General features: G+C 30.9%; 1 protein-coding gene across 1 annotated transcript; it reads left to right on the top strand.

The window, feature by feature from the left end:
* The first annotated feature begins 4,862 nt into the window (after nt 1-4,862).
* On the top strand, nt 4,863-6,618 carry LOC106765243 (NAC domain-containing protein 72). Its single transcript, XM_014649794.2, has 3 exons — nt 4,863-5,172; nt 5,268-5,536; nt 5,697-6,618. Exons 1-3 carry the CDS (start codon nt 4,992-4,994, stop codon nt 6,270-6,272), a joined length of 1,026 nt encoding a protein of 341 aa, XP_014505280.1. The 5' UTR covers nt 4,863-4,991; the 3' UTR covers nt 6,273-6,618.
* Nucleotides 6,619-27,590: the final 20,972 nt, after the last annotated feature.

A 27,590-nucleotide genomic window follows, 5' to 3' on the forward strand; every position in this document is an offset into this window, starting at 1 on the left:
ATGAATTCTTATCAATTTTTTAGTACGAATTTAAGGTATTATTAACTCTTAGTAAAACTATTCTACAATTTAAAACGTTAAAACCCTATTAATATAAACTGTCATACAACTTTGAATATTAAACTGTTAATATAAATAATTGTACAACTTTTTATGTAACTTATAAATATCAAACTAGTAATATAAATAATTGTACCAATTTTAGTATAACTTTAGAACAATTAAGCTTTTAATAAAAAAAAATTGCTTAATTTTGAATATAATTTGAAATTATTAAACTGTTAATACATTTAATTTTAAATGACACCTAAAGAAATTAAAGATACAAAACGTTGACGAACTTTTGATAATAATTTATAATGATTAAACCTCTTAGATATAAATTGTCGAATAATTTTTAATATAACTTAAACCAATTAAATATAAAATTTTTGTATAATTTTAGGAAGTGTTGAACATATTTAAACTTTTAATAAATTGTCGCAGTATTGATAAAGTAATTTTATCATGGTTTTGCTTGTATTTTAATGTTGAGGTTGTGTATATTCTTTACTCATAGAGTTGTTAAAATCGATCACAACACGCGAGCCAACCTGGTTCATCACGGGTTCGGGCTGAGTTAGGTTTGAAAAAATTGAATTTTTTTTATGCGGATCGGATTTCAACCCGACTCATTTAAACTCAGTTCATGTGAGTTGAACCCGTGGTGGACCGGGTTGGCCCGCCAACCCACCTACTTAATTTTTTTTAATTTATTATTTTATTTATGAGATCCTAAAAAATAAAATATTTTCTTCACTCACTCACTGTGTATACCAAAAAAGTAACTCTCAGAATCACTCTCACGGAACTTGCTATCATTTACGGTGTTGTCACTCTCACTTTTTCACTGAAATTCTTCAAGGAGCAGGTTTTTTGTATGTTTTTTGTGTTTTTTTGGATGACATTTGGATTATATTGTACTTTTTATTATTATTTTGAATTGTCTTCAGTTTAACATCATTTTTTGGAAGTGAAATTTGTTTAAATTTGAATATAGAAAATTTGTAATTTTTTTATTTAAAAAAAACTCTAATTAAATGGGCTAATGAGCCAATCTCTTTACCCACCAACCCGTGGTGGGTCGAGCCGGGTTCAGATTTTTCTGGCTCGCTAATAAATGAGCCGGGTTGGATTGGCTCACTAAGTAACCAACTTGTGGTGGGTCGGGCAGGATCCAGCCGAATTACCCGTTTTGACAGCTCTATCATGCAATTTGGCATTTTATTGACTAATTACTCGTTCTTTTTTAAAACTTCACATGTTTGAGTCGGGTTGTGTTTAAAAAAAATATAATTTTTTTTATACTGGTTAGTTTTCAATCCGGCTCACTTAGAACCCGGGTCATCGGGTTGAACCTATAGTGAGCCGAGTTGGCTCACCAACCCAACTAATTTAATTTAATTATTTATTATTTTATGTTTCATAATTATTAGTTAACATTTTTTTTATTATATTGTAGATGGTGATAAAGAAGAAGATGTTTCAAGAGAGAAAAATAATATAGATTTATCTATTCAAGACTTTAATATTATAAATGGACACATGATACAAAAATAATCAATATTAAAAACTTATTTATTCGTCTTTCGTACATGTTTTTGGATTACGTTAGGAGTGTATGATACTTTGTTTTATTTTAAATTGATTTTTGGAGTTTAATATCATTTTAGAGTGACATTTATTTATATTTGAATTAAAATTAAATTTTTTTTATTTTAAAAAAAAAAACTTATAATTAAATGAAATAGTGAGCCAACCCGTTTAATCCACCAATCCGTGGTGGATCGAGCCGGATTCGAATTTTTTCAGTTTACTAATAAGTGAGTGGGATCGGGTTAGTTTACTAAATAACCAGCCCGTAGTGGACTGAATTGGATCGAGCTAGATTATCCGTTTTGAAAGCACCGTATAAAAACACATTTAAACAAACTACCCATAAATAATCTTCGAATTAAGTTATGCTTTTTAGGTTTGAAACTGAAAAGATATATATTTTTTCCCTCCAAACTTCATGTGAACGTTGAGGTCAAATTCATGTTAGTCTAGTTCGTCTATTTTCAGAATTAGGAAATGTGAACCTTCTCCTTCCATTTCTTTTTGTTCACAAAATTTTAATTCCCAATATCTGACATGGTAGTTCTAAGATAAATGTAAATAAGTTGACTTAATGATTAAAGTCGATAATTAATGTTAAATATATTTTTGTTTTTAAAATTTAATGTCGAAATTTATTTTTATCTTAAAATTTTATATATTTTGATTTTTAAAATTTAAAAATAAATAAATATAATTCTATTTATTAAAGGGTAATCTAAATTAAAATATGTCAAATAATATAAACAAATTTAATCTAAAATATACATATAAAATTTCATACAATTAAATTAAAAATATATATATATATATATATATATATATATATATATATATATATATAATTTTAAAATATAAAAGTCAAACTATATTAAAATTTAATATAAAAACAAATTTTAATTTTATGTTCAAATTTAATATTAAAAATATATTTAATCAGAAAAAAAAACACGTGAAACACAGTATAATATGTAGAATGAAGTAACTGTTTCTCAAGTTCAAAACATCTTATTCCCAACTGGGCATAAACATTATTAAACTTTGGAAAGTTTCCTTAACTTGTCACTGCTTTTTATTATATTCCTTGCTTAGAAAAAAGTACCTTAACTCATCGCTGTATAACTATGAATATTGAAGTTGATCCACGAAGGAGAAAAGTCATGACAATTTTTTTGGTCAACGAGAGAAATTTGACAATAATGAAGTAGTACAGCTACCACTCGTGTTTTCCTCTTCTCTTTTCTGGACTTTGCCCAAGAACTTCATTTATGCATGTGATTTTATTTAACAAACGTAAAGTTTGACATGATCACCCCATTTTACAATTCAATATCGATTCTCAAGTCCTGTCTACATGGAAAAATAAATAAAAATAAACACTTTTTCTTTTACATATACATATATATTATAGCTATGTAACCTGTCTTTTGAAACCACATCAAATACGTCACCATGCAAAATAATTATTATAATTACTGCACAACATAAACTAGTTGTTAATAGAAACAACCTTAATTTGTGCTAGAAAAAGTGAAAATGCGACAGAACAATTGACCAAGATTTTGGTAAAAAGTAGAAATTTTATGAAGTCGTAAGAATTTTCCTTCCATATATACTAGTCAAGTAACATAAAAAGGAAGTCGGTAAGAAAGGGTGCCATGGAAAAAAAATAACGATGGTTAATTAGCAAAATACAAAGTAAGCAAGAGAAGCAAAGTTTGAATTTGAAGAAGACTTATAAGCAATTAAGAGAAAATGAAATTAATTAATCGCTTAAGATAGAAATAGATTAATTGTAAAAGCAAAAGCTAGTTGGGTGGGTTGAATGAACGTTCCCATTGAACTAAAGCCACCTCTTGTACTTGAAATCCAAACGTGGCACAAGGCCAATTCCCATCACAAACCTTCAAAATAACACCCTATTGACTACAATGCCTCTCCTTCTCCAATCTTCAACATTTTCACATCATTTGTCAACCACACAATTAATTTCTCCATCGTGTGCTTATACTATATATATATAATGCTTGGTAAATCTCTCCACGTCACATTATCTTTTTCTTCTCGCACTTACCTTTTCTTACACATTTCTACATCTTCTTCACTAGACAAACACACAACACCTCTAAAACATGCCCATCACAATTTCTTCCCTTCCCTATCTCCAACACACGTTCGCAAAACTCTAATACGTCACCAATCAATCACGAACAATCTCGCGATTGCATTACAAATAATACCACAATTTACAATATTTTGACCTTCACCGCCACGTCACCACCCTATCTTTTCTACGAAAATGACCCTATACTTTGAAAGCTAAGCCACACCAACATACCAATTATATGTTCATACTTGTAACGGAGTTTCATCAGGAAAGAAACACGTATTGTTGTTAATAAATAAATAATTTATTAATAAAAATTATTGGTAGATTAAAAAGGGCAAAAGGGAAAGGAAAAAAAAAGAAGAGGGGGACACGTGTCGAAAGGTGGAAGCAACCACCGCACGAACCTTTTGTGCTGCTTTGAGCTATCGTTTTCTATGTTACCGGTTGTAACAAAAGTCCAGCCTAACTCTCTCAATCTATCTCTCACATGGACACGTGCCCGCACGTGTACACTCTTCCCGCACCCTCTCTTTAGCCATTGCCGACGTGGTTTAAACTCGCGCGTGAAAAATGATTTCGCACTTTTTTTTTTAAAACACTGCTCTCATCTCACACACACCGTAGTGGATACTGCCTACGACACACAACTCCGCTTCTAGAACACTCAACATGAAACACTATCACTTACACGTGTCACTCAATTAAATCAGATTCATGATAGCTTTTTTATTTTTTTAATTCCTTGATTGAAGAAATTCTCTTACATTTGCTGTATGAATCTGATTTAGGCTTTTAACTTTCACGGGAATGGCGCAATCCCGTGTGGATTTTTCTGTCTTTTACTTTTAACCACGAATGAAAAGTAGGTACTTTTATTTATTTTTTATTTTTTATTTTTTTTTTAAACTTTGAGTTTTACGGCTACATGCAATGCACCTACCGAACGACCACGACCGTATCGGAACCGATAAGGTCGACTGTCTGGACGCCTTTTTGTTCCAGACACGTGGTGAAGTCCAACAGGCGAGTAACTCAAGTGGGTCCCGCTCTCCAACAGTAAGACAAAGATAACCGTACTTATCTTACCCCATGTGACGCTATAAATATCGACCAATGTCTACCGGTTTCTGAGAAAAAAAAAAGAAGAAGAAAGGAAAGAGAAAACAAAACATCTTCCTCTGCACTACTTCATCCTCATCGGTTTTCTTTGTTTTCTTATCCTGAGACAATTGAATTGCTTTCGAAAATGGGAGTTCCAGAGAAAGACCCTCTTGCCCAGTTGAGTCTACCCCCTGGTTTTCGGTTCTACCCCACCGACGAGGAGCTTCTCGTTCAGTATCTCTGCCGCAAGGTCGCCGGCCACCATTTCTCTCTCCCAATCATTGCTGAAATTGATTTGTACAAGTTCGACCCATGGGTTCTCCCAAGTAAATACAATTTTTCTTTTCTTTTTCTTTTTATTTTTTTTTGCTTTTTCCCTTGTCGTTCTATATTGAATTGACACGAGCTGTTAATTTCTCAGGCAAGGCGATTTTCGGGGAGAAAGAGTGGTACTTTTTCAGCCCTCGAGACAGGAAGTACCCAAACGGGTCTCGACCCAACAGAGTAGCCGGGTCGGGGTATTGGAAAGCCACCGGAACCGACAAGATCATCACCACCGAGGGTAGAAAAGTTGGCATAAAAAAAGCTCTGGTCTTTTACGTTGGCAAAGCTCCCAAAGGCACCAAAACCAATTGGATCATGCACGAGTATCGCCTCCTTGACTCTTCCCGAAAGACCACCGGAACCAAGGTACATAATCGAGTTTACTTTCCGTTTTGGTTAATTGAATAAAGGTGGCAGTAGATTGAGAAACCATAGATGATTTATGGAGCAATAAGTTCTCTTTAAACATGTTATTAATGGTACTTGTTACACATTAATTGATTGGAGCGTTTGATTGATGGTGCAGTTGGACGATTGGGTTCTGTGTCGTATATACAAGAAGAACTCGAGTGCACAGAAGGCGGCGCAGAACGGCGTCGTTTCGAGCAGGGAATACACTCAATACAGCAACGGTTCGTCGTCGTCGTCTTCGTCCCATCTGGACGACGTTCTGGAATCGCTGCCGACGATCGACGAACGATGTTTTGCGATGCCACGTGTCAGTACGATGCAGGCACAGCAGGAGGAGAAGGTGAGCATTCATCAGAACCTGGGTGCGGGTGGGTTGGTGGATTGGGCCAATCCTGCGGTTCTGAATTCGGTGGGTGAATTCGTTTCGGGGAATAATCAAGTGGTGCAGGAGCAGACACAGGGGATGGTGAACTACGGCGGGTGCAATGACCTTTATGTCCCCACGTTCTGCCACGTGGAGTCTACACTTCCGCAAAAGATGGAGGAAGAGGTGCAAAGCGGTGTGAGAAGCCAAAACAACAATAACCCGTGGTTTGTTCAGAACGAATTTACGCAGGGGTATCAGAACCCGGTGGACACGTGTGGGTTTAAGTTCCCGGTTCAGGCGGTGGGATTCGGGTTCAGGCAATGAAGCTGAGCGGGTTATGAAAAAAGAAATAATGTTTATTTTGTGTAAATAGGTGGGGATTGTTTGGGCTAACTCGTTGGGTTTTAGGTTCCTTTTTAGAAAAGGTGAAAATTTTGGTCTTCATTTTCGGCTAAAGAATGAATCGATCCAGGAGATAAAGCAATGATGGAATGGAACCATTTAATTTATTAGAACGTAGTTTTCGGCCACAGAAAGCTTACTCACCCACATGAATCACATTTTGTACTTAAAAATCAACTTCAAATTGTTCCAGTGTTAGGTTTCGTTAATTTCGATCTTCCTATGTCCACATGTTTCTTTATTACTGTATGTATACGCAGTTTATGCACGTGTAAAATGAGTCACCGTTCGGAAGGTAGGCGCATTGCCATTACCAGAAACAAAGAGATAAGGTTCGTATATATTGAATTTTTCTCTGCGTGAAAAATGAAATTCCAAACTCAAGTGCCCCTTTTCTATTTTTTTTTTCTCTTCTTATCTGTATTTTTGACTATTTTCAGCAGAGAATATGGAAAATGGATTTTGGAGAGGGAAAAGTAAATGACGGAACAAAATAGAGATGACGTTTTAAGCAACAGATAAAATTTGACTGCGGAATTGTTCAACATTTGAACAAAATGTTTAAGTGTTTTCACGGATGGAGATTTTTCCAAATAGAGCGGAAATTCAACAACGTTAATTGTTGTTTTTAGATTTTTGTTTTAATATAGGATTTTGATTGAAGGAAATGTGTGCACGTTTAGAAAATGCATGTTTCAGAAACTAGTTGGAACAGAAAAGACTAGCCTCGAAGCATGGAAAGCAACTATTAGATTTTTTCTAAGGCCCATTTTCACACCATTTCATCACATAATAAAAAGATTAACTTTTTAAAATAAAATATCTGTAGAACAGAAGTTCTTTTGTTGTAATTTAATTTAATTATTCAGAATAAATTGTTTTTGATTTATTCTCTCAAAAACTAAACCATTTGTCAGAATTATTAAAACAATTAACGGTATATGTAAAAGACATTTCGACGCTCAAGTTAAAAGAGTAGCATAAAAGAACTGTGGTTCTTGAGTTGATGATTCTTAGTATGAGAGAAGAGAGAATAGGGTTTCTGTATATTATTTTCCTTTCAGAACATGGGAATAAAAGCTCTAAAAAGAACCCCATCAGTATTCAACATCTGATAAAGTTCAAATAGATGAGCAACTACTAGAAGCAAGCTCTCCAAACACAACAAATAAAATCTCTCTCAAACTCATAAGTCCTACAGTTAACCATGGCTAAAGCCTAACGCTTAACTCGGACTTGGGGGATGATGTACGGTACGACATATTGCAACCGAGTGGTTAGGCTTGAACACAAAAGAAAAGTGGCGGAACAAAACAAGAGACAATTGGGCCAGTCTTCATCCAACCCACCCAAGTTGGGCCAACTCTTATTATCGGGCTTGTAGTCCATCAGAATCAAAGATATCTTATTAAAGATATTGAGAATAAAATAATATCTAATTAAAGATATAATAGATGTAAAACCAAAAATATCAAAACCGAATGTGCGGGTAAGATCGATTTTATTCATCTAGTTGTTTTTATACTAACTCTGTTTATATTTCATAAGACAAATTATAAATAGAGAAGGAAGGTCACAAGCCAGGGACACTCCACTTAAGTTCCAATATACACTCTCATCATATACAGAAACCCTATTCTTTCTTCTCTCATACTGAGAATCATCAACTCAAGAACCACGGTTCTTCTATACTACTCCCCTTTCTTGGGCGTCGGAGTGTCTTTTGCAGGTACCTCCCCCCTCCCCCCCTCCTGGTCAAGAAGTCTACCGAATGACCCAAATTAAAGACAACCGAGTGGTTAAAGCTGAAGGAAGGCGAACGGCTTAAGCTGTCCAGACATTCAGAGATAAAGAGAACATAGCAAAATGATTAGTGTCTCGGTCGCATAAAATATCCACCAAAACAGAAAGTATATATATGTTACATTGTAGGCTGAATGGGTGTTTGCCGTCAAATTACTTTTGGGAAATATTTTCTAACTTTTTTTTAAGATAATTGCTATTGTCAAATATTAGTACAACGAATAACATTTGAAAAAAAAAATCGTATAACAAAAGAAATTGCTAATAGGGAAAAATGAACAAGACGAAGAGTGTTTGTGAAGATATAGGTTTTATGAATTAAGTAGTGAGAAGAAAATTGTGAAATTTAGTAGTGATGTTTGTGGAAGATGAGAAATATCGAATTGGAAAAGCTTAGAAGAAAGAAGTTACGAAAAGTAAAGTGATTTGGAAAGTCATAAGTTAAAGCGTATTATTGGAGAAAAAGTGATAAGTGAAACAATATGTACACAGTATGAGTGTTGAATGTATATTTTTAAATAAAAAAATAAGTGTGTAATGTATTGTTTTTAGATAAAAAATTGTAATGGTTGGGTTGAAAATGTTATTTTGATATCATTATTAAGTTTTTTAGGAAAAATTTCTAACACTAATAATATAATATTAACAAGCTCAAATAATATATAATTTTTTTTAAGATATATTATCTTTATTTTATATTTATTTTTTATCTTTAGTTAGTTTGTTATTATTTTTTATTTGTATTTTGGACTTAATCCATATTTTTTTCTATTATATTTCTTCTATTATAAATAGAGGATATATGCGTATATTATTTAACATAAGAGAGATTAATCTCACACATATTTTTTTACTATATTCAACACATTTAAAAATAAATATGTGAACTATTTTACTTATATATATTATTCATTTTTATTCAATATGAGACTTTAATTCATCATAAATTATCAATAAAATTTTAATTTTATCACACTAATAATCCATATTTGAGTATATCTTGATAATTTTAATATTATATCTTGATAATTTTAATGTTATTTGTTGATTAATCAGATAGATAATTATATTGACACACTTATCATCATTACACTAAAAAAAACAATAAAAATATTGACGATTATAACCTAACAGTAAAGGCATAAATTTATTGGTAAGGAAGTATCATTGACGGATTACTGGTAGTCAAAATTTGTTCTTAAGTTTCATTATCGATAATTTTTTTAAATTCATCGGTATATATGAATCCTTCGGTTATTATTGATGACACAATTTGTTAATTATTATTAACAAATACTTCTATTGATAAATTCAGCATTGAAACTATGGTACTTATCTATTGATAGGAAGTTTTAGATGTTTTGTTATCCCTATTTTCATGGCTTATTTCTTAATATATATTATTCTTTGTTAAAAAAACTCATAATATATGTTACTCTTTATCAAAGCAAAATTTTCTTTTCTTTTCCTTAAAAAACAACTTCCAACAGTATGATTAATAATAAGTTGATAAAAAAATTCCATAAAGAATTTTAAATAAAAACTTAAATGTATTCTTCCTATTGTGCTGGGTCGATGCACTGCACAAAAAGGACTATTTACCGAAATCAAAATTGAACCACTTAATCAAACCAAAAGCAAAACGCATCGCTCAATTAGGGCTTGAGAGAGAAAGGAAAAAATGGCCTCACCAAATAATGGTTCATATCTCTCAGTGACGTCTCTCAATAATAAAGTTTCAATGCATGCAAACTCTAAGAAACGTAATCCAGCAAGAGTGAGCCACACCGGCAAATGAATAAACAAATAAAAAAATGAGAGAACTTCCCATTAACGAAGAACAACAATGAGATAAAGAGAGAACGACACCTGTCACTGAGATGGAGTAAGATTGTTGAGCTCTCTCAACCCATAAATAATAAGACTCCTTGCTCAAGCCATGAACAACACGACAAGGTCACAATAGGCAATGGCAAGATCATGACAACATAGATGCAGGGCTATCGTAGAGTCACTGTGGGTTGGAATTTTGCAGGAAGTTATTTGCTTTGATTTACATTTTGGGACAAAAGGGAAATTGGGTGAAGAAATCTAAAATGCAATTATGATTTCATCAAATACTTTACTTTCCAGAAGGATTTAATCCATAATAATTAAGTTATTTTTGTCAGTAATTAGGTCAACAATTTCGCATACAATCTTATCAACGAATATTTTTGTCAGTAAATTAAACAAGGATGTTTGTTAATAATTCAATGGTTTAATATCTTTTTTCGTCCCCACTTTGACTATCTAATCTCAATTCAGTCCCCATTTTTAAAAATATGTGAAATATGTCCCCAATTAGTAAAATTTGAGTCTAATTGATCTCTCCCGTTAAGTTTCACAAACAACGTCAATGATCTGGTAAAATACAGTGCTTACGTGTCTTTATTTAGTTGTGTCGTGCTTACATGGTGTTTGGTTAAGATAGGATTTTTGAATTTAACAATTATAGATAGATCAAACAAAATTCCCTTCTCTTCCTTCAACGACATTGATGATTAAACGCAGATCAAACCCAGATCACCATGACATTGATCTCTGCACCAAGCCTTCCTCTCTTGGCCCTCTAAAACTCACATACAATGGCCAAGAGATGATTTTCTCTTCCCTTCAACGACTACTGGAGAGAAATTAGAAAAATTTGTGGTTCATTTCTTCAGGTCCAAACGGATCTCCAGCTTTTCTAGTGTGAGAAAATCTGAAATCAAACAAATGATGGACATTTTATTTGGGTATGTTCGTTCTTCTAATTAACGGAAGTGGAAATCGCAGATCAAACAAAATTCCTAATTTCATTCAAACAAAATTCAAAAAATTCCTAATACGCAGATGAAACAAAATTCTTGAATCCAAACTCAAAACGAAAAATCTCACCTTCGCAAATCGCAAAACGAAATAGAACAAAATCACAACCCTAATTTCATTCATTACAATTGCAGATACACAAGAAATTCCTAATTAAGAACCCCAAAAGAGGACTCCAAAGTCCCAAATTGAAACCCTAATCCGCGTTGCCGATCTGCAAACAAGAACCCAAAACTCAAACATCTTATCCAAGACCTGTAGAAAAGAACAAAGGAACAACCCAAAATTACTCGCGCATTAAACTATGGCCAGCTTCGGTGCCAAGTAACCCAGTGTCCCCACCACACATGTGGTGTTGGGAACCTCCCCATGTCGTGTTCAGCTCCCTCACTAGCCCTCAATCGCTTGCCATCGCATGCCCTGAATTGTTGAACAGTAGATTCTGGCCATCAAAATCGACCCAGGCTCGGATATTCTATCGTTGATGTCGTTGAATTCAGGGTTCTAGCCCTGCCAAATTCGACGGCGACAACGGGGAAAAAGGTGGGAGAGGTGGTGTTGGTGAATAGGCCGAAGTACTGGCTGGCGAGGGCCCAGGGAGGGTCGACGGTGTTGTAGAGGACGAAGGCGAGGCCAAAGCCAGGACTCGTAGTGATTTGCGGCAAGATGGAGAAGACAAAAAAGATTGAGAATGAAGGGATGGATGAGGATGAGGAATTGGAAGAAGTTTTTGTGATAGGAACTTTTGTGGGATAAAAGACGCGTCTTGCAACAAAGTGAGGTTGGTTATGCCCGGTGAAGGAGTTCAACCGGAAGTCCAAGCAAAGTGAATGAGTCGTAAAGACAGGAAAGTGAAGAAGAAGAATAACACGTCAACACGCAAACAAATAAATAATGGCACGTAAGCACTGTATGCTGACAGATCATCACTCTATGCTGCCAGATCATCAATCTATTAACGTTGTTTGATGAAACTTAACAGAAGGGATCAATTAGACACAAATTTTACTAACTAGGGACATATTTCACACACTTTTAAAAATGGAGACTAAATTGAGATTAAGCAGTCAAAGTAGAGACGAAAAAAGATATTAAACCTAATTCAATCAATAATTAATCATTACTGACAAATGAGATCTATCAATAAATATCTGTCAATATGTGTCGTATTATTATTCCGCTCTTCCAATCTAACAACATTATTTGCTTGTTATTAGCTTAACATGTAATCAAATTATAAAAAAAATAAATAATCAAACAATTAATCATATTTATCAATATTTGAATCTATATAATTTAACTAGATGAATTTTTCAATTGAATAAATAAGTTATTTTCTTAAATTCTAAATATTTTTCTAATAACTTCTTTACAATAAAGAAACCTATTTTTATTTGAATTGGTTTTTTTCAATCCCAAAACACCATAAATAGGATAAAGTAAAGGCCAATAATATATCTCAAAATAACCATTAACAATCATACTGACAATATGTTCCACATAACGTAATTTTTATAATTTAAAAATATAAGTGGAAGACATGTATTTAATTGGAAGGTATATAGTAAAATACACATACGTGACATACATACTACATGCAAAAACAAATGTTATCTTGTTTGTCCTTGGGAGAACATATGGCGAATCCATTCTTACCACCTTGAGGATCTTTTGAAGATTTTAAAGCTACTTTTATTTTTTCATTCAACGATTAATTGTGTTGACACATTCACCATCCATATGGTTTCACTCTCAGATTCAATGACATTATCTTGTTAATGACTAAACTTCTTACATAATAAAAGAATTACCTATAATAAAATATACAAACTATTATATATAATACTCACAATTGACATATACCCTCTTTTTTTCTTTATCACACTTTTTGAATATAGAATCTTATCTTATAAATTTATTTCAGTGAATTTCAAGAAAAATTCTTATTTGATAATCTTTTATCAAAATCTCATGCTAAATATTATTACTGATCATTAACGTTCAAACTAGGCTAACACCAAACAAAAATTATTTGATACAAACTTATTAAATGAATATTTAGTCAAACCATTAATTAAAAATAAATATTTTAAAGATAGTGTAGAGTAAATACACATTTTAGATAGAACATTATTTTTACAGGTTGTTCTATATGAAATATATCGATAGCAGTTAACGATCATTCATAGACAGTTAAGATATATTAACAGCTATAAATGGGTTAAATTAACTAAAAATATACTGCATTAATAGTTAGTGTTCGACTGACACAAACCCTATAATTATACTATTGATGTCTAGTTAAAATAACTTTGATCTATTCTAATAAAATAATAATCTCTTTATGAAACATAGTATCAGAATGCATTCTGCATGTCAACAACTTATCAAAGTGGATTCTGTTCTCAAAGAGGATTAAATGATCAAAAGAGAGCACAGAAAAAAAGACGACCGACCCTCAAACCAATTTTACCAAAACACATATAATTGTACCAAGTTTTTTTTTATCCAAAATCAAGAATATTAAGAAAAAAAAATAAAGAAAAGCTAATTATTCACGTTCAGAGAGGTGTGTTGTTCCTATCCAAGAGTAGGAAAGGGATATATAAACCTGGTGCCAAATGGGAGGGTAAGCATCTTATCCTCTTAATGATAAATATATGCAATTTACTATTTATTTTCATACTTAAACTTCATTTTTCATCTATACTTTTTTTATAAATAAGGAAAAATAAAACATATTTAAAAAAAAACAATAGAGAAATGTAAAAAAGAAATGAATAGATATTTTTCTTGTTTGCATCTTTTTACCATCCTAAAGTGGAATCTCACATAACGGTCAAAGACAGAACAAACAGTCAAACTTAGAAGCACTCACAGAAAGAAAGAGAAGATAAGTATGACGTTGTTTTTGTACTAGGTTTAGTGAACTGATGGTTGAATCTTGACCAAGTTTCAAATCAATCTTTGAAATTGCTACTTCTTTCATCATCGTTATCATCTTCGAACATTGTTATTTTCATTTCTTTTTATTGTGTCAGGAAGATTTTATAATTTTAAAGTTATTTAAATGTCTTCTTATTTAAATAAATATTGAAAGAAATATTTGTCTTTCAATCATCATATTTTATTCTATATAGTTTCAGTATTTATTTAATTAATATTAATCAAATATAAAGTAGTTGTTGTTTTAAAATAACATATTTACGCATTTGATTCAAATAAATTCTTGTACAAGTTTAGGAATATATTTTTCTTGTATTGTCCTCATATGTATCTATCCTCAAAGATGATCTTATCAGAAGAATAGTTTGACAAAGGTTATAATAAAATAATAATAATAATAATAATAATAATAATAATAATAATAATAATAATAATAATAAGATATTGCTTATGGCACAGGAAGTTTGGTAAAAAGAAAGGGGGTTTGTATTTTTGTGAAAACTGTCAATGACTAAGGAGGGAGATTAGCTGCTAAGTCCGATTCTTCCTCTCCTTTCTTTCACATTATTCAATCCACAGATTTTTGTTATCATTTATAATAATAACACAAATTATTTTCCTTTTCCATCAATACAAAATTCACATTAATAATATTGATATAATAAGTAAACTAAAAAAGTTAAAATTGAATTTAATGAAAAAAAAAACTGAATTAACTGACAATAGAAAGTGATTCTGAAGTAAATTAAGAAAATTATCATTTATATCCTACGGACAGTTATATATTGTAATGAAGTTTCTTTTATTATTTTTCTTGTTTGATTTATAATCATATTTTTAAATTATAATATAAAATTTCCAATGAATAACACTGATGTACAAAATGAAAAAATAAAAATAAAATATAATGAAACGAAAAAAAGCAACTAAGTGAAAAGTGAATCTAACTAGATTAGACAAATAATTGCTCACGTTCAGCATATAATTAAGCTAAGGCTTAAGTATTTAAAATATTTAATTTAATATAATTATTTTTTATAAGATTTAATATACAATGAATAATATACATAATTATTTTATTTTTCTATTATAAAAATATATATTTATTCATAAAAAAAGAAATCAACATAAAATAATGTTTAAATTTAAATATAATTTAATGTATAAAATCAATTTATAAAATATCGATTGTCTCTCTTATTTAAATATTATATTTTAATCTTATATCCAGTAATAATATAACTAAAATAATTATTTCATAAATTAATTTTAAAATATGATTCAATGCTTAATTATTTATTTATGGAAAGGAAACCTTATTTCAGCAATTATTATCAGGGCTGTTAACTCATTCCTTATAGATTATTATTACATGATCGAAGATATATATTTTTGAAGATTCAGTTTTAAAATATTCAGTGATGAAAATGTAATATAATAAAAATAAAATATATGGAATTGTAGGTTAGATTTGAGATGTAGTTTTTGTTTGAGGAAAATATGTTTTTGTTCCATTTATTGAGTTTTATGTGGCCCTTTGAGGTTGCTTTCTGCTTTCACCCATTTAAAACAAATTTGAAACGTGCAAGTTAGAGTGTTGGAAACATTGAATTTTCGCAAACATGGACCATGGATATGGCACCATGCATTCAGTTGGAGATTCATGTATCTTAAAAACAAGATGAATTTATAATTTATAAATAGTTAATTATTATCTTATAATAGGATTGTATAAGAATAAATTAAATTAAATATCATTTCTAATATAATGTTAGAATCTTTATTAATAAGATTTGTATTTCAGTTTTTATTAAACCTTCTTGACACTTTTTTTCTTTTCTTCTTATTGCACGTCACTATGCCATATATATACCAAGTCCATATTCATAATAAAGTTTAATTTGTATTGTAACAATATAAATTTCAAATCTTAAAAATTATATATATATATATATATATATATATATATAATTATTTTTTAATTAATCAAATCAACATGATAATCAAGATAATTTATAAATTAATTATTGTATGGTATATCGTATAGACCAATACTCAGGATTGTTTGGTTTAGCCATTGTAGCGACAATGATCAACCAAATGATTTTATTGATGTTAGGCCATAATTGGACTAGCGGCTAAGCTATTATTGGACCAATAATCCACCAGATGATAAAATAATTGAAGATATATGATTAAAAATATTGATAAGTTGTTTATGAGTAACCGAGTCTAAAGGTAAAGTTGTTTTTATTTTATTGGATCTGTGTTAGTTTAGGATCCATAAGATAACTTATAAATATAAAGTCAGGGCCAAAGGTTCTACTTACGCTCTACTAGATCTAAATACTCAATAGTGATAACAATTCACTGAATATTCAATGGTGAGCAGAAGCTCCTCAAAACACGTCTAACTTGAGCGTTAGAGTACCATTTACAGTACCTCCCCCCTTAATCCAGACTGAAGGGAACCTAGTGGTCCAGATTGGAAGTAGCCGAGCGGTCAATTGAAGGCAAGTAAGAAGAGCATGCAATTCCAGTATCAAAAAGCAGCAAAGTCATGTCAGAGATATTAGTCTCTCAGCCCTACAAATCCTTTCGAAACAATTATCAAATATGATAGACCATGGCTTTGGCCTAAATATCATTATGAGAAAAATAATAAAGAATAACAAAGTAAATGAAAAGTCTAGCAAAGAGATCTTCTTACTACAACAGTTCATCAATAAGATTTTCTTTTGGGTTATGCAGTAAAGCAAGTTTATTATAATTGACTGTAATTAAGTAAGAATTTAACTAATATCGATATAAAACTCATAGCATTGTCACATTTTTAAGAAATTAGTATTAATGTACATTAACTTTTAATGATAGCAATTTTCCTTTCCATTAAAGTTCACTCAAAGAAAAAATAAATATATATATATATATATATATATATATATATATATATATATATATATATATATATGTTTACTATATTTTGTCAGTGTAAATAGTACTAAATAAATATGATAAAGTAGGTCAGTATGGATAGTTTTGGTTCAGTTTGTCATTAACTCATAAAAGATGAATTGTGTTGGGCTGATTCGTCAAACAAAAACAAACTACAAACAATAATCCATCTCACACATGTCAAACAGAGAGGTCGGGTCAGATTGGTTAATTTTTCCTTATTTCTTAAAAAACTTTTTTATTTTATTTTTTAAATTTTTTACTTTTAAAATTGGTTTATATATACATATAAATATAAATGAAGGTTGAAAACATATTTATAATTAATAGTTGGATTTTCATGTTAAATTACTCTATTATAATTAATAATTGGAAATTAAGTGTTAATGATTTTAATTACAATACTATTATATATTTACACTTTTAAAAAGTATAATATAAAAAAGTTTCTTTTAAATGATTTTTTAATTTAATTTTTAGTTTTGAAAAATAAAATGGGTTAACATGTTATGTGTCAGATTGGTCTGCATTTTGACTTGTTAAATTGATGATATGTTGGAGAGGCCGAATCAAAACAACTTGATAAGTTAAAATTCTCAATCGAACTTGTTCTTCTTCAAACATACTAATAAAATGATTTGTTGGGCTTAACTCATCTTGTCACCCTTAATACCAAGTTCCAGGGTGTTTAAAATGAAATTAGGACATTGCTAATAGCTAGCCAAATAGTACACATTCTCAAATTCTTCCTAATGTTACCACTTTGAAACATGAAACAATTTCTTGCTTTCTTCCTCTGTAACTCCATAATTTTCACCTACAACCCTATAAATATTTCTATCCCCAAAATATATAATTTGAAATATAATTTTTTTATTTTAAATTTTATATTTCAAAATACAAATAAAAAATATATTTTGGATTATATAATATGAAATATAAATATATTGTAAATTGTATAATCCAAAATATAATTTCAATATTTTGGAATACAAAATACTGTATGTCAAATTCTACATTCTAAAATACAAAAAGAAAAAAAAGAATATTTCTAAATGTAAATTTTAAAATAGAAATTATATATTTCAGAAATTCAAAATACAAAATTTTATGCAAGTACATAAAGAAATTTATGGAGGTGCAGATAGAAGCTATCCCATCTTTCATCCTAAAAGCCCATGAGGATGATATCCCTAGTTCATCACTAAAACCCCAAAAAATTGATTTTAATGGGCTGATATTTTTACTATAGCAGCAAACCTAAAAGGTTATTAAAAATATGTGAAATGCAGCAGCAGAACCACAAAAGCATATAACACATAGTTTTTACCATAACAAATCCCAAATTTATTTAAGAGAAAAATTATCAACAATTCTTCCTGTCTATTCATCTTTCTAAGCATTCCACACAAAAGTGCTTAATCCCGCGCCAAATCTTACAAAAGTGCTTAACTTTTAAATACGTGCGTAAACTTTTGCTTTTTATTCAATTTTTTTTAAGTACCACAACATTAACTTGCTATCCAATCACCTGTTGATACATTTACATCTTCTTTTAAACCAAAGGAAAAGTAAATCTTCATATATTTGAAAAAAAAAACACTTTAAAAAAGATAATACATTTATGTACAGAATTAAAATTATTTACCACAAAATACTAGGTTCTTGTTCTTCCCAAACATTTAGAGTTCTTGTCAGGTCAAACTGTAATAATAATTTTGTGACTTAAATATCCATGTGAAAGATTCAAAATAGTATTTTCGGATGAGAAAAAAACAATTATTTGAAATGTAAATTTTCACGACATATCTTCCTCACATAAAAATATACCACTGTATGTGAAATTCGATAATATACAATCAATCTAATAAAAAATAAATTAAAAATCCTGAAAGTTTGTCTTGTCACTATCGAACATTACATAAATTAAAAATAGACATAAAAATTCGATCATTTTCCAGAAAGGAAAAACATATTTAGTTTAGATAATTTCTAAAATCCAAAGCACCTTTTCGAAAGAAATTATTTACATGTTCTGCAATTGTTACTATTGCAACAGCAACTATAGAAGCAGTAGAATATATGATGATGTCATTGAAGATCGCATGCACATTCAAGTTTGACCCAAGAATCTATGCATCGTAATACGAAGAAAAAGATAAGATAACTCTGTGGTTGAGAAGAAATTAAAGAACCTGTTCCCATGACAGCTCTGTATCAGCAAAAAATGAGTAACATCTCTCAAGTTGTACACATAGATACAATACAAACTTCTTCAAGAATCTCAAGAATAAAATACCATATTTTTTTTATATTATCATAAATTAATTGGTCAATACAGCCATATATATATACATGATGAAATGATCAGTATTTATTTAGCAAAAAATGGATGCATGATGATGAACTTGACCTACATAGATAGTACGTAGCAGGAGGTAGGTATATGAATAAGGTGCAGGGTGTGCATATAAAAAAAAAAAAAATAGAGAGGATGATTTTCATGGTTAAGACATAGTGGGTTAATATGTGGTTGTGTTTTTGTGTTGATAGATTTGTCTTGTTCCAGAAAACGGTAAGTGATCGGCATTTGCAAACAATGTGAGAAAAACCTGAGTTAAAAACAGCTAGTTGTGAAAGCAACCCTTAAACAATTGCATTTTCTGTCACATATTCTATATAAGGCTAGGCAGAAGCATGCCCTAATGCACCCATGATTGCCTTTCTGAAGCTCTACTCGGTGAGTCACCACTCACCCTTTCTTCTTCTGTTCAACTGTATCTTTCGCATATGAAAGCGAAATGCAATTCACAGTTTCATGCCATCGACAAAATCCTTATTGTTATCCAAATCACACCGTACTAAAGGGGAGTCAAAAAGGATTACCAAAACATTAAAGATGATGTGATCACTGATTCAAATTCAATGGTTATTATTTCATGCCTTTTGGTTTCGCCACCTCTGTCATTCTTCAACCTCACTGTACTTGATATACTCAGAAACTCATGAAAAATTAAAAATAATAAAAAAAAAGTTAATTTTCCATTTTATCTCTTTTTCGAGTGGTGATCTATAATGCATGAAAGAAAAGAAAAAAATGTGGAAACGTGAGTGAGGATAAGCATGCGTTTTTGTTTTTAAGTGTACTTTAGAATATATTACATTCTTTAATATTTTACATTTGGATATCCTATATTACCCTCTTATGCGTACAAGCATCATTTTGGGCCCTTTTTTTTCTTCAACTACACGTGCACAACAAAACCTACACTTCAACTTTTTTTAATACGGAAAATTCTTACATTTAATACCAATTCACTTTTTCTTTTTTTAATATTCTTTTTCAAATTTCACTCCTTCTATGCACAAAAAATTCAACTTTCCTCATAAATCACTCCAAATACACACACACCTCAAGCAAACTTACACTATTTTCTTCAATATTCTCCCTTTTTTCTTCCACTGCTACGTTTGTTTTCAATTGAACAAAATAAAATAAGAATGATGATATTTTGACAACACGTTTTGACAATTTTTTTGACAACGGAATACATGTTATTATTTTATTGTTCTATTTGAATTTATGTTTAAAAAAATATTTAAAATAAACTAATTACAAATTATCACGTATGCGTTGTAAAAAATTATTAAAAAAATATGGTTAAAAAAATGTTGTTAAAACGACTTTTTCCATAAAATAAATCACTTTCCCTATAAAGAAAAAAGAACTGAATAAACAATAGTAAAAAACTTCACAAGATTTTTCTACCGACCATGCAATGGGAGTGTTTAATTTTATTCTCTTTTTCTTCGTATTCTCTTTTTCAGTCAACAGAGGAATATACTGTGCCAAAAGACTGCAACTATAGTTATTCTATTCTGCAAGAGTTTATGATGATATAGAAAAAGATTCTATAGTAAAATGCTATTCTTTTATAAATTACGATATTTTTTTTACTATAAATAATTCTTCCTTAAATATTTAACACATAACTTAAATTTGTAGTTACTTATTAAACTCCTATAAACTAACACCACATATTTGGTCACATTAAAATTGTTTTCTTAAATTTAAATTTTTTATTTCAGAAATAACACTAGCTAATTCATATTTTATAAGTAAAAGCAATTTACTTTACAAGTTTTGTAAATAACTTTAAACTTATTTCTTAATATAGGATTAAAATATATGTTAATAAGATTGGTTAAACCTTACAATCATTTGTTATATGGAATCATTTACAAATATTTAATCTTGTATGAATAAAGATCTGTTTACTTTACATATTATAATAATTTTGTATGAATATAGGGTCAATTACCATATATTTAAAACTGTTTTATTTTGGAAAATAAAATATTTAAACTATCTTAAATTTTGACTTTTGAGTGAGATGAAACAATGAGCTGATAGGAACAATATTCAAATAAGAGATGGAGAATGGGTATTTTTTTTTTTTTTTTGAAGGGAAGTACAAAACTTAATTAAGCTTTAAAAGAATAAAAGAAATGATGTTAATAGAGTGTATAAGTATTGTTGACGTCAGGAATAATGATAATGTAACTAACAGTCACATGGTGAAAAGGAAAATGGTGAAGTGATGTAGGTTGGTTATGGGAAAGGCACAAGTTCCATGATTTAGGCCATTGAGATATTATTATATATGGTGAGGATTGAGGGTGTAAATTGCGTAGGTGAACAAGAGATTAAAGAAAGCAATTTCCAACTTTTTAAAATTTGTTTAGCAACTCATGCTAAATTCATTCCTTTCGACAACGATGGTAAACATGTTCTGGTAAACCTCATTGATCTCCCTTTTCTTAAAGCTGTGTGTTTTTTTTAATAATGTTTAAGATGCCAAACTTATGGGTCACCTGAGAAAGATAGATAGAAGCGCAAGCCAACCGAATGAAAAGGTCCCAATCACATGCAACACATCTTCTCGTAAAATCAGTTACAATGAAGGATGCTTGTCTCATACTCTTTATTGCTCTCAAAAAAACACAACCAATCAACAAAAGGGGTAAACAAAAAGGTTATATATGCAACTGAAACTCAGTGAATTAAGTCATCACAAATAGTAAAGTAAGGGGTGGATGTCCCTTATGAATATTTTCAATGCAAGAAATAATCTCATAATTAAAAATATCACATTTTTCTGTTCTAGTTTTTTTTCTTCACTTAGCTTCTCCTACATGATTGAAAAAACTTGCATGGTTGAGGGGCATCTGCAACATTTAACCATATAAGTGAAGCATTTATGAAGGATAGAGATGGCACGCATATAATGACATAAATCTACTATCTATTCTAATCAATTCCTAGTGTTAGGTGAATTTATTGCATCTTATTGTTATTCGCTCCATCAACCATATCCAATAGTTTTCTATCCGTGACTATCTACGTGCCACTATCACAAATCTCAACTCAACTTACAAAATTAAATAAATTAATCATTCTCATGCCAAATTATGTTGGAATTACTATAACAATAAGAAATAAAGTCAAATTATAATATATAAGTGGTGTATAAACTTCACTTTACAAATTAATTTTGTAGAGTTGAATTAAATTTAAATTAATCTATGTGAACATACCCGTTGTCGGATCATTATACGTAACATATTATCTTCTAACAACTTTTTATATATATATATATATATATATATATATATATATATATATATATATATATATATATATATATATATATATATATATATATTATGGTTGATTAAGTAGTTCAAAAATATTTTTCTCCTTGATGTATTATCTATAAGGTTAAATCCTTTTGATTTACAGAATCGAATAGGTTTTGAATTCAAACACTTGCTTTAAAGATTGTAGCTAGATATTTCCTAAACCATGTAAAATTGAATTATTAATTGTTAATTATACTGATCATACACTGGGATTGTTTCAAATACTTAAGAGTTTGTCTAATATATAAAAGTTAAACTAGTAATGTAGCCACTATGATACTAATATAGCAAGACAACATTGTATTAATAGCGTAATTTTAGGTATAGAAAGTTGATACATGTATACAAAAATTGAGAGATAAGTTTGAAAACATGTTTCTTCTAAAAAAATGAGTGCACTACAACGATTTGTGAACAGTTTTTAATAAAAGCAATACGTTATCAGCTTTTATATATATATATATATATATATATATATATATATATATATATATATATATATATATATATATATATATATATATATATATTTAAAGTACACCCAAAGTAGGTTGCCAATGTATTTATTTTTCTAAAAGAAAATAAAGGAGAGTACATTATTATATAATAAATTTAATATTTTTTTAATGTATATATTGTATATTGTATTTATAAAATTTAATTTAATGAGAGTGAAAAAGATTGATTAAGTTATGATACGACTCAAATTAAAATAAAAAATAAACTTTAAACTTAGTTGTAAAAAACTTTATATTTATTTTAATATTAGGGTTAAATATGTTTTTAATCCCTATGGGACGATTTTGGTTTTAGTCCCTCTTTCAAACTAAGGTACAATTTACTCCTTCAACTTTAGAAAACTTTGGTTTTAGTCCTTTTTACCAAATTTTTTTAACTTTATTTGTTGTTTCAAGCACGTTTCATTATAGCATTTGGATTGTTTATACTATTTGATACATTTTTGCTTCAATGTTAACTGAGAAATGCGTTTGAAACAACAAATAAAGTTAAAAAAATTTGGTAAAAATGACTAAAACCAGAGTTTTCTAAAGTTGAAGGACTAAATTGTACCTTAGTTTAAAAGAGGGACTAAAACCAAAATCGCCTCAAAGTATAGGGACTAAAAACATATTTAACCCTTAATATTATAAATTTGTTTTATTTATAATCAATGTAAAATATTAAACAAATTAGATAAATTAAGTTACAACTTAATGATTATTATACTTAGTTTTATGAATTAATTCTGAACCAAATTGTTAGATTTAGAATAACACATTCTTAAATGTTAATATAAAATAGTGTTGGATAGAAGGGTGATTCTAACGAAATTAATAAAAATGTTAATCTAAAATAATATGAATAAGTATTAGTTATTGTATGGTATATAGTAGAGACCAAACAGTTAACATTCAGGACCATTTGGTTCATTCACTACAACAATAATGGTCAATTAGGTCAAAATGGTTTTATTGATGTTGGATCATAATTGGATAAGAGTTTAAGTTATTATTGGGCCAATAGTCAAACAAATGATAAAATAATCAAATATTTCTAATAAGCTGTTTATGAGCAACTGACCGAATCTAAAGATAAATCTGTTTTTATTTTATTCGATCTATGCTAGATTAGGTCCATGAGACGACTTATAAATATAAGGTCAAAGCCAAAAGTCAGGTACGTTCTACTCACGCTCTACTAGATCCAAATACTCAATAGTGATAACAATTCACTGAATATTCAATTGTGAGCAGAAACTCTTCCAACAGATGCCTAACTTAAGCGTCAGAGTACCTTTGGCAGGTACCTCCCCCCCCCTGATCAAGAAGGCAAGCGAGCGGTCCAAACTGAAGGCAAGCGAGCGGTCTTGACTGGAGGCAAGCGAGCGGTCCAGACTGAAAGGCAACCAAGCGGAACGCGCGATTCCAGCATCGGAAAACAGCAAAGTCACATCAGAAAGGTTAGTCTCTCAGCCCTACAAATCCCTACTGAAACATTTTGCCTCCCACCATGGGGTCGAGTGACATCCCACTAAAACCGCAAGGAACCAGATAAGGACGCAGTCTTAGCATCATCATGTCAACCGCATCCCTACATATTGATCCTAATAGAAGAAAACATCGATGTCAACTAGCTTCTATGAATTTACAACATATAAAAGCATCCGCTGTGACTGATGAATCACTGGGTAAAAGAATCATTGGGTAAAAGACTCACCAACAGCGTCAAAACACTTCAGCGACTTTGTTCAACCATTTGGCCATTCAGCCTCACAACCATACAACCATTCGACCTTACAGGTATTCGGTCTTTCGGCCTCAACTGCTCAGCCTTCTATGGCCTTAAGTGTTCAAGTATTCGGCCATTCCACCTTACAGGTATTCGACCATTCGACCTCAAAAGCCTTCGGCCGTTCAGGTATTCAACCACATAGGCTTTCAGTCATTCGACCTCTGATAACGGTTGATTTAACATGTTTGTGTGTGTATATTTTGTGAACAAATAAACTCCTTCATAGCTTTTACCTTGTTTTATCCTCAAGTTTAATGTCGTTCTACTTTTCTTGTGTTTTGTTTAGTATATGCTTGTTTTTATCTCTAATCTCTTTGTTTGAGTGTGCGAAATAAATGAATAGGAAGCAATTCTAGTGGAGGAAAACAAGAAAGAACTCAAGGGAACATGTTTTATGACAAGAAAATATCAATATGAAGCAAATACTCATGTTGGATGCCTTTGGAGCAAGCAGATCTGCAGAGAAAAAGAAAAAGATGCAATGCTAAAAAATCAGGCTTCGGCCCTCAGAAGGGGGCTGGAGCGCTATTCAATTCGTAGTTCACTGCAAATCTCATGCCTGGGCACCCCAGAAGGGGGCTGGGCGCCCTTCAACTCGCAGATTCACACAAAACTTGGCGCTTGGGCGCCCCGGAAGGGGGCTGAGCGCGACTTTCGTTGATATGTCAAAATGAGTTATTTAAACATGGGTCTTGCGATTTTTTGGGTATTCTTCTCCTCCTACACTTCATTCTTCACCTAGAGAGATTGGAAAAGGCCTTTGGAGGTTGTTTGGAGTGTTAGGAAGCTCTTCCACTCCTCCTTGGGTCTTCAAGCTTCATCAATGGTGATTTTTCCCCTTTTGGGTTGAGGAAGAAGATGGGTCACAAATTGGAGATGGAGATGTGAAAGGGAGGCACAAATGGAGCATAGGCAGCTACGAAGAACCTTGGGAAAGGCTGTGCATCTTCTCTTTGGTTCTAATTTCTTCCCTATCTCTTCAACTTTGTAGAACCCTAAGTTCTCCACCATGGAGGGTTTTTCCTATTTGTTGAGATTAGTTGTAAAACATGAAATTCTTATGTATTTTGTGATGTTAATGCTATATGCTTTTACAATTCATGTTAGTATTCAATTTCTATGCTTAATGCTTGCTTTGGATTGATCACCCATGCATGAATTTTGGTTCTTGATGTATTGAGAAATATGATTGAACCTAAAATTGAAATTGAATACCTATTGGATGGAATTGAAATGTTTGTGAATGCATGAGAATGAAATGGATGAATTATAGTCTTGACATATTGTAAATACACTATGTTAAATTTCTTGCTCACCAACTGTTTGATAAAATACCAAAAAGAGTTTCTCGTGTTGTTTTGTGCACTTTGATGTCTAATTGAGTTATGAAAAGAAGATTTGTCATGTGTTGTACAAGTCCCTTGAGAGAGAACGATATTTATCACTTGCTACGCTGCGACCGGTGCACTTACCGTTGGCTTTGCAGCCAACAAGGTTTTGGCGCCGTTGCCGAGGACTTGTGTTCCAACACAAGGCAATATGGGCATTTATAGGTCTTCTAGACTTTGTTATTTGTTTTGTCTTTGAATGTTGCTTTGTCTTCAATTGGACTTAGCTTTTAAGACTTTCCATTGATTTAGTTTGAACTTAATGCTTGTCTCGGGGTACGCCTTTGAGCTTGATGCAGTTATTGGAAGTTCTTAGGGATGAGATTTCATTAGCAGAACCAACTAAATCAAACTAGATGTGCAAATCACCAGGGGGGATGAGGTTGTGTGTTTGGATTCACTGTTTTGGAACTTAAGGCAAGTTTGATGGACTACTTACACCAAGGGATTGGGTGAGGGTTTGTCATACTTAGATAGGAACAATAAGAGGGATCTGAGTGTCCTAACTTTAGAAAACAGGGAAAGTGGAGTTCTTTGCCAAATTGTATGTCTGTTTTGTCTGTGCTTCTTATATGCAGTTTGCCTACAAATGTTTATACTTTCCACTGTTTTGGTTTGAACTTAAAGCTTGTTTCAGGGTACGCTTTAGAGCATGATCTAGTTGTTGGAAAGTCCTAGGGATGGGATTGCAGCAGCCGAACTAGCTAAATCAACCCAGATATTACTAGTCACCTGAGTGACAAACGACGTTATTGTGTATGTGGACCCCACTGTTCTAGTTCTTAATGCAAGTTTTGATACATTCTTAGGCCAAGGGATTGGGTAAGGTGTGTCAGACTTAGATAAGCGCAATAAAAGGGATCTGAGTGTTTTTACCTTAGAGAACAAGGAAAGTAGTATTCATCATCTTAGGAGAGTACCAAGTGATCTTGCAACAAGAGGGATCTGAGTGAGGTTATTTAGGAAATCCATTTCAGTCATTCTGCATATTGGAATTGTTGTTTGGTTGGTGTGCTCATGTTCTGTAATTTTTGTTTCTTCTTTTCCTAGTCTCTTTGTTTGTGTTTTTCATTATTCTATTTTACTTCTCTACATGTTACTTTTATTTTTATCTTTATTTTTTTTTTCAATTTTCAATTCTCAAATCTTGGTTCTATAAAAATTGGACTAACATGTTTGTTCGAGTTTCTTAGTGTTCTTCCAAGTGATAAGTATGAAAGTTGATGAAGAAGAATATGCCAGGAGTTAGGGAATTCGAGTAGCAAGTTGGTCCATCAAAAAAAGAGTTTGCTTTTTCTTTCCC

The sequence above is a fragment of the Vigna radiata genome, chromosome 6, assembly GCF_000741045.1.
Source record: "Vigna radiata var. radiata cultivar VC1973A chromosome 6, Vradiata_ver6, whole genome shotgun sequence".
NCBI classification, from domain to species: domain Eukaryota; kingdom Viridiplantae; phylum Streptophyta; class Magnoliopsida; order Fabales; family Fabaceae; genus Vigna; species Vigna radiata.

What these genes read in the sequence shown, in the direction of transcription:
- LOC106765243 (XM_014649794.2), top strand. Translation starts at nt 4,992, where the DNA reads ATGGGAGTTCCAGAGAAAGACCCTCTTGCCCAGTTGAGTCTACCCCCT. An exon ending in CGACCCATGGGTTCTCCCAA is followed by an intron (nt 5,173 to 5,267) that starts GTAAATACAATT and finishes TTAATTTCTCAG; the next exon opens with GCAAGGCGATTTTCGGGGAG. An exon ending in GAAAGACCACCGGAACCAAG is followed by an intron (nt 5,537 to 5,696) that starts GTACATAATCGA and finishes TTGATGGTGCAG; the next exon opens with TTGGACGATTGGGTTCTGTG.